The 14,042-nt window shown below is 37.5% G+C and overlaps 1 protein-coding gene across 40 annotated transcripts in view; it reads right to left on the bottom strand.

Moving 5' to 3' along the window:
- The window catches only part of LOC136843719 (RNA binding protein fox-1 homolog 1-like), a 483,433-nt gene that overhangs the window by 43,881 nt on the left and 425,510 nt on the right, over positions 1-14,042 (bottom strand). For all 40 annotated transcript variants that reach the window (XM_067112321.1, XM_067112335.1, XM_067112334.1 and 37 more), the window contains 3 exons: positions 2,599-2,652; positions 2,308-2,400; positions 1,974-2,031 (listed from right to left, as the gene is read on the bottom strand). In XM_067112321.1, coding sequence (XP_066968422.1) covers positions 1,974-2,031; positions 2,308-2,400; positions 2,599-2,652 — 205 coding nt within the window. The remainder of the gene's footprint in view (positions 1-1,973; positions 2,032-2,307; positions 2,401-2,598; positions 2,653-14,042) is intronic.

Here is a 14,042-nt window from a genome sequence, read left to right as displayed (position 1 = left end):
CAGTAGAGCAAAATTAAAAACTATTAAATGTACTAGTAGTTCAAAAGGCAAATACTGATGATAACAACATTGATAATACTGATAGTCAAAAGCAAAAGAAAATAGTAAAATCTAGCAATTATATATATACATATATATATATACTGTATATGTACATTATATATATATATATATATATATATATATATATATATATATATATATATATATATATATATATATATATATATATATATATATATATATATATATATATATATATATATATATATACATATATATATATATATAATAAAAATGGGCTGCCTAACAGAGAACTCCCATAAAAAATGAAGAGAGCAAATATATCAGCATCTTCATCATGGCTCTTTTCAGCACTGTTGTTGATAACTGAGTCAACTGAAACAATAAATAAGAGTGGACCATAACAAGCTGGTTGACTACACAGGAACAGGCCCTTGAGTGCTCCTCCTTGTGAGGGGGCAACAAGTTGACACTGCAACACATTCCAGAGTCTCACAACTGGAAGCTAAAACAAAGAGACTAACTGTAATGGTATTTCACATCATTCATAATAAAAAGGTGATCAAAGCTCTCTTTTAATTTGGGTGTCTTGTCTACCTGCTTTTGGCAATCTTAAACTCTCTTTCTTGTTTGTACAGTGATGCAACAAATTGAAGCATATTGCAATTATATCTACATGGAGGCAGTTAAAAACATGTAAATCTGTTTAAACTGGGTCCTAAATAGACAACAATATCAATTCCATTATCATACTGCAGTGTTAGATCATGCTGTCATTATTTACTATAAGCAACATTACTGGAACCCTTAGGTGCAATGAGGTCCACAGAACTGTGAAATGGAGAAATGGAAAACTGAGAAATACAGATAGGAACTGAGGCAGGAACAGAAGACTAAAAGGATTTTTTGTTACATTATAATTGTTTCTTTTTTAGCATTATATAACAATAACAATTATAGGTATGACTGGGTGGGGTTGGAGGAGGGGAAATAGAAGTGTAGACATACCACATCTGACTGTCTTTATATGATGGTTCATGCAGACACCACATTCAAAAGATCCCCTGAGCAATATGTGCATACAAGATGGGCATATGCACATCTTTACACAGTTAGAAAATAAACACCAGCAAATAATATGCACATCTGTTAAAAACTATTATGCGCTCACAAGGTGAACTATTGATTTCTGTGCAGAGGATAAACGCTATACAATTTTTCACCATTAGTTGTTGGCTACAACCCCATTTGGTAACAACAGCATGCCACTTCTATTTTAAGCATGTCATTCCAATAAGCCACTGGAAAACAGGCATGTAGGAGCATCTATATTCATCTAGTTTTAATCTAACCACCTTATCAAACAGAAAAAAATTACGAAATATGCATTCAAGAAGAAAATTTATAATCGAGGCTTCTCATAGCTACTTGTGTGAATTTAAATTGGTGTCAAGGATGTGAGTGAAGATGCATACATCAAAGTGATATATATAAATATGTATAAATATATATATCAAACACGTCCAAAGTTACTCAAGATTTTCTGTCTGTGTCCTCGCAGTGACATCCTGCGTATTTTTCACTGATGATAGTCAGCAATGTAGGGCATACTGTAACTGGATGCTCTCTGCTACTTAACAAGAATTCAACAATAGGAAATATTTACAGCCCACTTTTTGTAAACCACTAACATAATAGTAGCATGGATATTTTCATACTGTACTGTACTGTACTTTATCTACATAAAGGCTTGTGGTAACACAAATTCAATTGTACAAAGAGGGATATAGTACTGGTGTTCAGTGGGTCAATTTCAGGCAGTATAAGGTAATATATTATTTCCCTTCGCAAAGGGTATGAGGGATGAGGAAAGAAGGAAAGACAAAAGAAGAAAAAGAGAACTATGGCAGCACAGGTGGGCCAAGGGCACGCAATGAGGCATCACTTACCGTTAGGAACTGCTGCTGCGGGTTTCTTGGTTTGAACACGTGCAGTGGCATTGTTCACCTGGTATTATAACAAAATCATTTCATCAGTTGTAACTATGAAAGACTTTATTGAAGTTTGAAAAGCTGACAGCTAATATCTTAACAACTTCAAACTAATGATAAAAAAAATTGCGTTAAAGATCAAAATAAAGCATTACAGTTTATGTTCAATAGCGTGAGAATGCAAAGTAGAGTACACTATATTATATTTGAATTAGAAAGACAATAATGTTATGCTTTCAATAATATATGAACAAACAGTTAAACAACATGAATCCTTATACACATAGTTTACCTCAATCTTACGACCTTCAACAACAGTGCCATTTAGTGAGTCTCTGGCACGATCCGCATCAGCTGCTGAAGCGAAAGTCACAAAACCAAAACCCTGAAAATTACCTAAAATTAAGAAACTGGACACAATATGGAATAGATACACTAGTAAATAGAAAACTACAAATTCAAAAGTCAAAAGGAACTACAGATTACTTTTAAATGAAAAGCCACTGGATAAATTACAGTAAGAAAATTTTCCAGTACAGTAATGTTCTACTACATTCAGTATACTGTAATAGAAATACCTTACCTTTGATCCACGCTCATTGAAGATTATTTCAACATCTAAGATTGTGCCAAATTTCTGGAAAAAAAAAAATGAGGAAATGAGACTCTCACATACTCTTGGATAATTCCTTACCAGATATTAACCCTTTATGGCCCAACATGACTATTTTGTCACCTAATTTTCCACTGGCTCTCAATACAGCAGATTACATCCAGCCCTCTTTATGTTAAGACTTGAAAAATTCGTCTAGTATCCCTCTATCAGAAAAAAAGCAACTGAAAGCTGTTTGGTCGAGAATATAGGATGCTAAGGTCAGTTAAATGTTGAAAAATACATGTGACTGATGGTCTGGGTTTACTCCCATCTTTTGTAGGCCATGGATGAAATATCAATTATGTCACATGCCTCAATTTTCCCATTACTAAAAGAATACCAGTAGATCATGAAAATCCATCTGTCTCCTAATTTTAGCTGAAATATATGATTTATGAGCAAATATATGTAGGTGGCGTTTTTGTCACATCTGTCACATGGTTACTGACTTTGCACTACTCATGCATAATAAGTGTCCTTCACTTGTACCTTGTGATATCGAGCATGTATGAGGAATTATAGTAGTAAATCATGACTTGCCATACGTTTTCTTTACAGATATACTATGGCAGACTGAAGTGATTATACCTAACATCTTTTTTTCCATCTAGCTTAGTTATTCTTTGCTTTTATGCAAAGAATATTTGTAGGAGTTTTGATCCTGCCATCTTTTCTGCAAGAATTAGGAGCAGTCTGCTTTGCAAACAAAATGCAGTAGTGCCAGTTGAAAAAGACTGTACTGAGTGGTGAATCTTCTGATGAAGGACAGGGCATGGTAGATAACGAGTTCCAAGTTATTACACGAGACATATCAATTTTGGTAAAAAGTGTAATGTTTGTTTTAGAAAGCCTCCGAGAGTAATTTCTCTGATGTTTATTCAGGAAAGCCAATGTGGTATTTCAAGATGCTTTCCACTTCAAAACTCTCAGATTATGTAGTTTGTCAAATCTCTTTGGTTTATGGAAAAATAAAAACAAGCCACTTAATCTAACAATGGAGGAACTTGAACAGCGAATAGGCTTATTTCCTCATTCCATCACTCCACCATAAATCGAACTCCTCAAACACATCTGCTCTGGTCGTATGCAGAATAAATGGAACATTTTAAAATCAAATCTACACATCAGGAATAATAGTGATGAAATAAACAATCATAAACTCTTTACAGTTAGACCAGTGGTAGATAGATCACTTGAGAAAGAAGTTCCAAGAACTTCCAATACAACAAAACATTTACACTGACGAGCAGATGGTGCCTTTCAAAGAAAGGCATACCATGAAACAATACTTACCTATAAAGCCCAAAAAGTGGGGGTTCAAGTTCACTGTTCTTGCAGACAGTGGGGTTCTTATTCATTATTTCATTCCTTTTACAGGGTACATTCAATCTATGAATACAGAAGGTATTCCAAACCTCGTGCTCTTCAAGCATCATTTTGCACTTGGCTGAAACAATGATAATCACCATGTATTTTCTGATAGTTGGTTTACCTGTTACACTTCAAAAACTTCTTCGTTTTAACATGCTTTTTCCCATTCATATGTCTGAAAAAGGAATCTGGTGCTGTGGAACAGTTAGACTATGTCGACTTCCAAGACTAAAGTAAGCATTAGATAATGATGCTCCCAACTTTTGCTGAAAGTAGACCAGTTCATACTGCACGCCATTATGACAAAAGTATGAAGAAAGTTGTAGAGGTTCCACAGCCAAGCATTGTAAAATTCTACAATAAAAACATGGGGTGTTGATCTGGCTGACTGTCTTTTATCATTATACAAAATGCCAGCGAGATCAAAGAAATATCATCTAGTAATTTTTCACATAATTTATATGACTATCAATCGGGCTTGGGTGATATGTCGAAGAGATCACAAGGCCAAAAGTATTCCACAGGAGAAAAGGCGTTCCCAACCGACCTTAGGGATTTCTTTGTCTGAGTCACTCATTAGAGGGGGGGAATGTACACCTAAAAGAGTACGATCATCTACAAATGAGAAATTGAATGATGCACTTAAAAAATATGCAGCAAAAGATGAGTCAAATCAAACCACAGATGGATGTGTGACTTGACAAGAAACAGCTGTTCTCTCTCTCTCTCTCTCTCTCTCTCTCTCTCTCTCTCTCTCTCTCTCTCTCTCTCTCTCTCTGTGATATGAAAAGAGGATCTGAAAATTAATTTTCTTTTCTTGCATTATAATACTGAATGACTTTTGTTCCTGAATAGATTATACTGTATTTCTCACTTTAAGCTCCTAGTAAGAAAATAATTAGTATTATTATTATTATATTATTATTATTAAAATAGTTTAACCAGACCACTGAGCTGACTATCAGCTGGTAAGAAAATGAACGCTAATACTTTCAGTGGACCATATATAAAATAATTCTAGTATTGCATTGCCCGACAAATTTTCCTTCTGTTGTGACAAACATGATGAAATCGTCACAATCGTATACTTGTGAAATCTGAATTAAACTAAAACGAAAATTATCTTTAACATTTGTCTGGTCCATAGAAGTGAAAAAACCAAAGCTATAATTTTTTTAGCCAAGGGAAGTTGTGTGTGGGCAATAAAGGGTTAAAATGGCACATATTGTTATAAAATTCTTAATAAATAGTAGGTTTGTGTTCTAGTGATTACTAAAATTATTTCAGCTGAACATAAAGATACAATACTAAATTTCATTCTAAAACTTATAAGCTGCAAATTAGGAATGATTTAAAAAACCATAAAAATATGCTGTACCTTATATCCATATTTCTCAAAAAAAAAAAAAAACACCTACTCCATAATAATACTTCCTTACTTTTACTATGTCTAGATAATACTGTCCCTTTTCCTAATTCTTAAGTTACAATTTTCTTTACTACTGAACATGTTATTTTGGTTCCAGCTAGAACATCTTTCTCCTAGGTTTCCTTATCACACAACAATACATAAATATAAATATAAATATATTTCTATGTCACAATGATAAAAATTTCAATCATCTCCACAAGTATCAATCCAATTCTACTTATATAACAGCAAGACAGCAATCTGGGTCAGACTGATGACACTACAGAGATAATACGAGTAACTTCAGTTGTCTGTATCATAAAACCTTGTTAATCAGCCGTCCCAAGAGAAAGTAACAAGATAGAGCACAAGCTTCTAAGGTGTTCCCCTGGTAAAGGAGGGGATCTGTTTTCAAGCTATCAGATATACATGGTGTAACACGAGTTTATGCAAATATTTTGGGAAATTAAAGAATAAGTCATTCTGAGCAGAAAATGTTCTATGAAAATATGCATTTATAGGCTTCATTTGTCTGTGAGGTGAATTTTTAAAATAACCATTCATCATTATCACTTCTCTCAGGAGAGTAAGATGGTTGTGGGATCTTGTCTGTGGGGTGAATTTTTAATATAACCGTTCATCATTATCACTTTTCTCAGGAGAGTAAGATGGTGTGTGGGATGTTGGAGTGGGCAGGGTTTTTTTTTTTTTTTTTTTTGGGGAATGGAGCAAGGCTAGCTGATCAGTTACTCACTGATCACTTGTCTCGCTTTTCCAAAGGGGATATTAAGTGGGCCTGTCCAGATTCCAAGTGTCAATTCTTGATTCACTTTGAAAGCAAGAAACTGGGGGCAATGCCTACTAATTCAGTAGTGTGGAATATGTGGATATGGTGTTTACTTATGGGTTTTGCAATGGGAGTGTTATGCTGTCATGCATGAGTACAGAAGAAAATATCCAAACAGATGATCTCCTAACATAAGAACATTTTGCTCTCTTTCAATATCTCTATGATGAAGGATCTTCCCAGGGAATAAGTGCAACACAGGGACAGATAAGGGAACAAGGAAAGGTAAGGAAGGGAGTTCTTGACACAGTGTATCACAGTCCTGACATTAGTATAAGAATAATTTCTTTTTGCCCTGGAGTGTCTGTTGCACATGAAAGCATAGATGTTCAGGACAGAGATCCTGAGAGGCAACTAGAATTTTGTAGGTGGTTGGAAGATAATTTACTTAAGCTACATTTACCCATACGGGATACACACTGACCATAATGATCATAAGTAGGCCAATGAAAACCCTTACAAAAAGGTAGGAGATCACCTCCAACACAGATTTTCAGTTCATGTATGGTATGGCATTACTGCTGATCGCTTGACTGGCCCACACATCTTCAAAGATGCTTATGCTAAATTTTTGATAGATCATCTCCCTTTACTCTACCTGGAAGTTGTTCCTCTCACTGCTACACAATGCTTATTCATTTTCCAACATAACGGGGCACCACAACATTTCGCTACCCAAGAAAGGCAGCACCCTAACCAGACATTTCCTGAAAGGTGGATAGGCTGAGGAGGACTGCACAATTGGCCTGCAAGATCACCAGACCTAACACTGCTGGATTATCATCTCTGAGGACACATGAAACTGCTAGTATACAAGAAAAAAATTAACAGCAAACAGGATTTCTGCAGAGAATAATGGAAACTTCACAGCACATCAAAACAAGCCAGAAATTCTAATTTCGGAGAAAAGAACAAATTCCATATTGCAGAGCAGCACCTTGTATCAATGCCAGCGGTGGCCACTTTGAGCATTTAATGTAATAATGAAATCATAATAAATGCTCCAAACTAACTTCAGCAATAGTTCAATTAACTAATTTCTAAATTAAACGTTTGTGAAATCCACTGCTATAAAAACAAATAAATCAGCAATTTATTCTTCAGATACTAAACAAAGGGAAAAAAAGCCATGCATCATTGAAACCCTTTCCCTCTCCATCAATGGTATTCATTGAATACTGATAAAAAAAAGCAAGCCTAATTGAATCTCCCCTCCATCAAAGGTAGGCATATTCACTGGGCACCTATCAAAGATTTAAAATGTATAATTAAATATCTCTCCTTCTCCACTAAAAGTATTCATCAGACACCAGAAATAGGGAAAAATTCATCAATAATATGCTTTCACCTCCATCAAAAGAAAAAAAGAGTGGGCTACCTTCCTGCCAAAGGTAGCCTATTCATACAGTACCCAAAAGACATAGAAGCTGACATTATTCACAATAAAGCATCCTCCATTCCTGGGCTACTGTCACTATCACTCATTCAGCAAAGGCTCCTGATTCAACAACAGGTGGCAGGACAGAGCATTCTAGAATTCAATGATCACAAATAAATGTTGCCAAGCAAAATTTTCTATACTTTCTTGATAAGTCAAGCCATATGCTGAAAGCTAATAATTAAAATTAGATTGCATGAAGTCTGGTCACAGATGATTTACTAGTTGAAGGGACTGTAATATTACGTTGTCCAATAACGTGCAAGAAAAGATATTTTAATGGAAAGACTAGCAATCCACTTGCCTTATTCACTCCACCCCCATCTTCTCCACATCCCAGGCTACTCCGACCTCCCTTAAACAACCTTGCTCATCTTACAGCAATGTTAATGATGAAAGTTATTTTAAAAATTTACCTCACCAACAAACAAAGCCTTAAAATCATATCTCCTGCTCTTAATTACTTTTTCTTTCATTTCACGAAATATCTGCAATAACTCATGTTACATGCTATATGTTAAAATGGGCAAAGATTCACACTGAGAGCTCCTAATCCACCAGTAGCCTGATTACATAAGAATTACAACTTCAGTCCTTCCATAATCCTGTTTCCCCCATAACCAGACCTCAATAAGCTATCTGGAGGGTCACCAGCACCACAATATATATGTACAAATTACATGTACAACTTATAATAATTTTTAAAAACTGTGCTCGGATGGTTAGCAATGTTGCCCAGGATGAAAGAAGTATTGGTAACACTGCTTACGGGTATAAGCAGGATAAGTAAGGGTTATTGTGGGGGCAGAAAGCCCTCAGGGAGGTATGCAAGATGGTGGGATGGGGTGGGAAGGCATATGACTTTTTGAGAGCATTTGTGACTGTTATTAGCTTAAAAGCATCAACATCACTTAAATGTCAAACTGTTTATCAATTTCGAGTGGCTGAGTACTGTAGGGTGGTCGGCCAGGGAAGTGCTTACAGGCTGGGAGGGCTGCAAGGGCTGAGTGAGGAGGGTTGGGAAGCCCTTCAACAGCTTCAACTGTCTCATATAATTTTTTCAATTCGTTTGTTTTCAAATAAAATTTATATAACATCAATTATTTGGATACTAACCTTTCTGTTAGAAGTTACGTTACATCTATGTGCCGTTAGGTACAATCGACATTCAAAATAAACAAAAGAATAATGCTTGGGTGACCAAGATGGACTGTCTGTAATCACCTGTTTCCAACCAGGTGGTGATGGAATGTTTACATCCTAGTCAGAATTCTTCATGACTACCCAATAAGGTGTGGGGAAGCTGGAAGGGTTTCCACTTTAACAGTAGATAAGTATCAAAATAATTAATCTTTTCATGATTAGCTAAAGTTAGCTTACTACCACACTGAATGAGGATGGCAAGTTAGTGCAGCCAGAGAAATAACTCCTCAGCATGTAAACTACAAGCTTCCTTAAAAGGGAAGAAGCTTTCAAACATTCTTGCTTGCTCTGTGATCCATACTGATAAGTAGTCACCAGATGGTGGATCTAATGCAGGGTTTATGCTCCTCATAGCGAGACTTGTTTGAGGATCCTTATAGGGAAAAAAGGAAAAGCCCATAAGTGACAGTCCAAATCTAAAGGCAATGACTACCTTCAGATATGTACGTATGCTCCTATACATTATTAGGTACATTCATGCTCCCCAAACTCAACACTGGGTTCTCCTAACACCCTAAACAGGAGAGAAAGGAAGATTCTCTTATATTGGTTCAGGAGAAAATTATCCCCCCCCCTAACCCCATAATTTTGTATGAAAATTGTAAAGGGCTTTACAACTTTCAATCAAAATTTGACGTCCTGCCAACACATCAAGGCCAAACTGAGTTTGACAACCTTCTCTAGTGAAAGGTTTCTAAAAACTTAAAAGACGCGCTTACACCATGAACGTTGTGAGGTTTTACTTTCAAACAATGGCAAACAATCAGGATTTGACTCTATGCGCAATGGCTTCATTAAGCAACATACAAAAAAGACATAGCATTCTTGAACATACGAGCGATTGGATTCCCAACATTACCAAATAAATTCTTAGCTCCTCTTAAAGGATCAAGTCTTCTAGCTAAACCCTTAGAGCTGGACATACTAGAGCTTCGTCTTCACTGCCTATTAACGCAGTTAAACTAGGCACACTCACAAATCTGGGACATACTGTGCTTTGCTTTGGCATTTTTGCCCTTAAAAATGAGAGAAAAAAATGTCCCCCCTTGAACAATGCCTTAAAAGAAAAGGCTTAAAGTTTACAAATACAAATTTGCTGCAGTAAGTGCTAAAGGAAAAAGTGTTAAAAATGAAGTTCTTAAGGGAAGCTTTATCCAAATGCTCATATCCAAATGCTCAGAGCGAAGTAATGTCAAATTTAAGGGCTACATTCAAATTCCAGGTATGGCTGTTGGAAATCCCTCAGGACAAGCACCAAGATCAATAAACTGACCACAATTGTTGATATGGTATAACAGTGGAGGGCCTTCTAGACTTATTGACTGGTTACCTCACCGCTTTCAAAAAGCCTTGAGCTCGCGAGAGACAGATGACAGTTTCTACACGATCTGATGAAGCATGTTGAGGTTTTTGATAGAATCTTCTCTAAGATGACCTTTCTTGATTGGCAAAAGTGAAGAACTTCTACCACCAGAAGAGGTAGCTCCGAAACCATTTCCTTTGGGGCCATCAAGAACTTACAATGGCCTTGGTTTTCAGACACATACACTTATTCAAAACTTTCCTAAAAACTACAAATGGCAGAAAAGCATAAGGGTCTAGATTTGACCACTCAATTGGAATATCATCGAACATCTGTGCCAATGATCCTGGCACTGTACGCAGTAAACTGGGAGTTGAGAATTTTGGGCAGTTGCCAACAGAACACTGTTCGTAATTTGCCAAAGGTTCCACAACTTCCGACATACTTGCGGATGAACAGACCATTCTGACAGAACACTTGCCTTTTCCTGCTGAGTTGATCTGCAATAACATGTTCCCTGTTTTCTCCCTGGGACAAACTGTGGTAGAAGAATGAAGCTCACGAACCCTGTTCAAAGAAGTTCCTCCGCTAGCCTGAACAAATTTCTTGATTTGTACTTCCTTATGTAAGAAAGAAAGGTTGAATTATTGGAGTCTTTGTCTTTGATTTGCACAAGACCCTGAAACCTGCCAAAGGCTCTCGGTTGTTTGTGTGCATTTTGTTCTCCTATACAGTCCAGCCCTCTAACATTCTGATGTTCTCTAAAATGGCTCCCTAACCAGATCCCGAAGTGCCAGAGGATAATATTAGGTCTGGGCTCTAAAAGTCTAGAGGCAGACCCATCAACAATCTTGACTGCTCTCCTCATCAACAAAGAGAACATAAAAGATCTGAAGAAATTAAGAATGGAATAGAGTGCGGAAGATGAGACCTGACTAAAGAGTTCTTGAAAAACTGAACTGGTCATTCTTAGATGGACCATGTTAACAAGTGATCCAAAAGAGGTAGCCACTTCTTGGCTCAAGGGTTTTATGGGTTGAAATTCTCTCAGAAGTAATAGAAAATGTCTACCCGTCTCTGTCTGAAAAGCCCAGTAAGAGAGAGAGTTGACCTTCATCCCCTGATAACCAATTGACTGGGTTGGGAGAAGCATAGACATATTAACATTATCAGAGTGCCATCTATCCAAGCTAGATGCAGACGACAATCCTTTGCCCTCAAGATCACCTGAAATGAGCTAGCGAGAATTATCCAGACATACTAGTTTAGGAGAACTTGGACTCCTTGCTAATGAAACCAAAACATGGGAGAATACTTGGGGTACCCTTCCCTTTGCAGACAAAGCAAAGACAGAGGATGGATCAGGACAAGGAAATATGCATCCTGCATATCAACAGAAAATATCCAGCCCCCCTTCTGAACACCATTTGAGATTGAACCGCTTGGTCAGACTTGATACATCCAATACTGTCTCCAAACCCTGACCCCCAAGGCCTCGGGAACAAGAAAAAGTCAATGGTAAAACCTAGGTGATTAGCCTCAAATTGGCTTGATTGCCTCCTTGTGTAACAACTGTCTGATCTTCAAAACTCAGAAATTCTCTATGTGAAGACAGTTGGCAGGGAAAGATATCAGGAATGCCAACACGAAGCAAGAGTAACAAAAGGCAAAACATATCCTTCCCTGAGAACCATCACTACCAAAGATTCTTCTCTAAAGTTTTGCCAGACTCTCCTGAGAGTTGCCTTTCCAATTCTTTCACCTACAATGTGAGCCTTAATCATCTCGAAAGAGCTTACTGAAGTACAAGAATATGATGGCAGTTTGGGATGATATTGTGTGTGGAACTTTCATGTGGAAAAGGATGTAGGAGCAGGACCCTAGAGGGAAGACTTCAAAGATTGTGGTAAGAATTCTCTATTCTCCTTACATCTTTGGTAATAGCCTTGAGCACTTTAAGGAGACATGATGAGACCTACCAAAAACAGCTGCTCACTACTGAGCTGGAGCTGCTTTATGAAATAAATGTAAATACACCAATTCATGTTACCTTAAAAGTGAGTTGTAAAAAACATAAGACATTCCTCCCTAAGCTTCTGGAATAGGTTTATCAAGTTAAGGTTAATACTCCAATGCCTCACTCATCAGGGACTGCTGCCCCTTCAGGACTAATATTTACTTATTTTTTATCGTTAATATTGTTATCATTACTGTATTATTATTATTAATATTATTGTTAAAAAGCACGGCTGTATTATGCAAATTTATCTTATACAGTATCTTTTCTATTTTCCTTATAATTCGCTCTTTGGGTTCAGCGATGTTGGTCAGCAACTGGCCGATATTCATATTGGAAAAAGGATAGTGTGTGGAATGCGGGAAGTCTTTTCTTGAAATATCCAGTCAGAAATCCATGGAATCCTTCGTCGTGTGGGTTCAGGTTCTACTTCAGGCACTGTCGACATGTTTCAACCATCTCGTTGGTCATCCTCTGGACGTGGTTGAAAAGGATCTGGAGAAACAAGGCGCTTGGGTCGGTATTTATAAGGGGGCATCTTGATCGGTGCTGAATTATGATTGGCTGCCGGGGGCAGGTCATCTTGGGCAGAGCCTTCTCTCCCATGTTGATGTTTGGGGCTCATCTTGCATGCGAGCTGCATTGTAGTGCTGGGGATGAATGGGAGAATTTCGATCCTCAAATGCCAAATTTTGATTCGCTCAGTGCAGGTCTCCTGGTGGCCGTGGGAAGGAGAAAGGTTTCCTGCATAATGTTGAGGGTTGGGTTCTCCTTTGACCGAACTACGGACCACCAACGCCTGCGCCTCTTGAAAGCATTGCACATTGGGAAGGAGAAACCAACCCTCAACATTACACAGGAAATCTTTCTCCTTCCCAAGGCTGCCAGGAGACCTGCACCAAGCAACCCCCCTAGCAAACGAGCGAATCAAAATTCGGCATCTGAGGATTGAAATTCTCCCATTCATCCCCACCACTACAATGCCCCTCACACACAAGAAGAGCCCCGAACATCAACATGGGAGAGGAAGCTCTGCCCAAATGACCAGCCCCCCGCAGCCAATCATAATTCAGCACCGATCAAGAACCCCCCCCTATACATACCGACCCAAGTGCCTTGTTTCTCCAGATCTTTTTCAACCACGTCCAGAGGATGACCAACGAGATGGTCAAAACATGTCGATGGTACCTGAAGTAGAACCTGAATCCACACAACGAAGGATTCCATGGATTTCTGACTGGATATTTCAATAAAAGACTTCCGGCATTCCACACACTATCCTTTTCCCAATATGAATATCAGCCAGTTGCTGACTAACATCGCTGAGCCCGAAAAGAGAATTACAAGGAAAATAGAAGATACTTCATTATGAGCTAAATTCGCAAAATACAGCCATCCTTTTTAACAACACCTATTTAAAAGAGGGTCTATTCCCTTCATATATTATTATTATAATTATTATTATCATTATTATTATTATTTTGTTTAACCTGGCCCAGTAAACAAACATTTGTGCTAAGAATGATATACTGACTTCATAAATGCTTCTACCTCACTACCAAAGAATGCCTTGCTTCCATGAGGCAAGCAACTTGAAAAACTTGCATCTTAAACAGAGGAAGGCTGAAAATCTGACATTGTATCTGTGTCATAACAAGTAGCTCACAGCAGCTTCATAAAACTGGAAACCAAAGCAATGGCATTAAAATGCATGTTAACAAAACTAAATGAGTTTAACTTGTTACTTGTTTTAACAGGAGCCCAGGTAGAAGCATACTACAA

The sequence above is a fragment of the Macrobrachium rosenbergii genome, chromosome 12, assembly GCF_040412425.1.
Source record: "Macrobrachium rosenbergii isolate ZJJX-2024 chromosome 12, ASM4041242v1, whole genome shotgun sequence".
In the NCBI taxonomy this organism is placed as follows: Eukaryota; Metazoa; Arthropoda; class Malacostraca; order Decapoda; family Palaemonidae; genus Macrobrachium; species Macrobrachium rosenbergii.
Note: the sequence above shows the minus strand (reverse complement) of the source record. Positions and strands in the feature narration are given on the sequence as shown.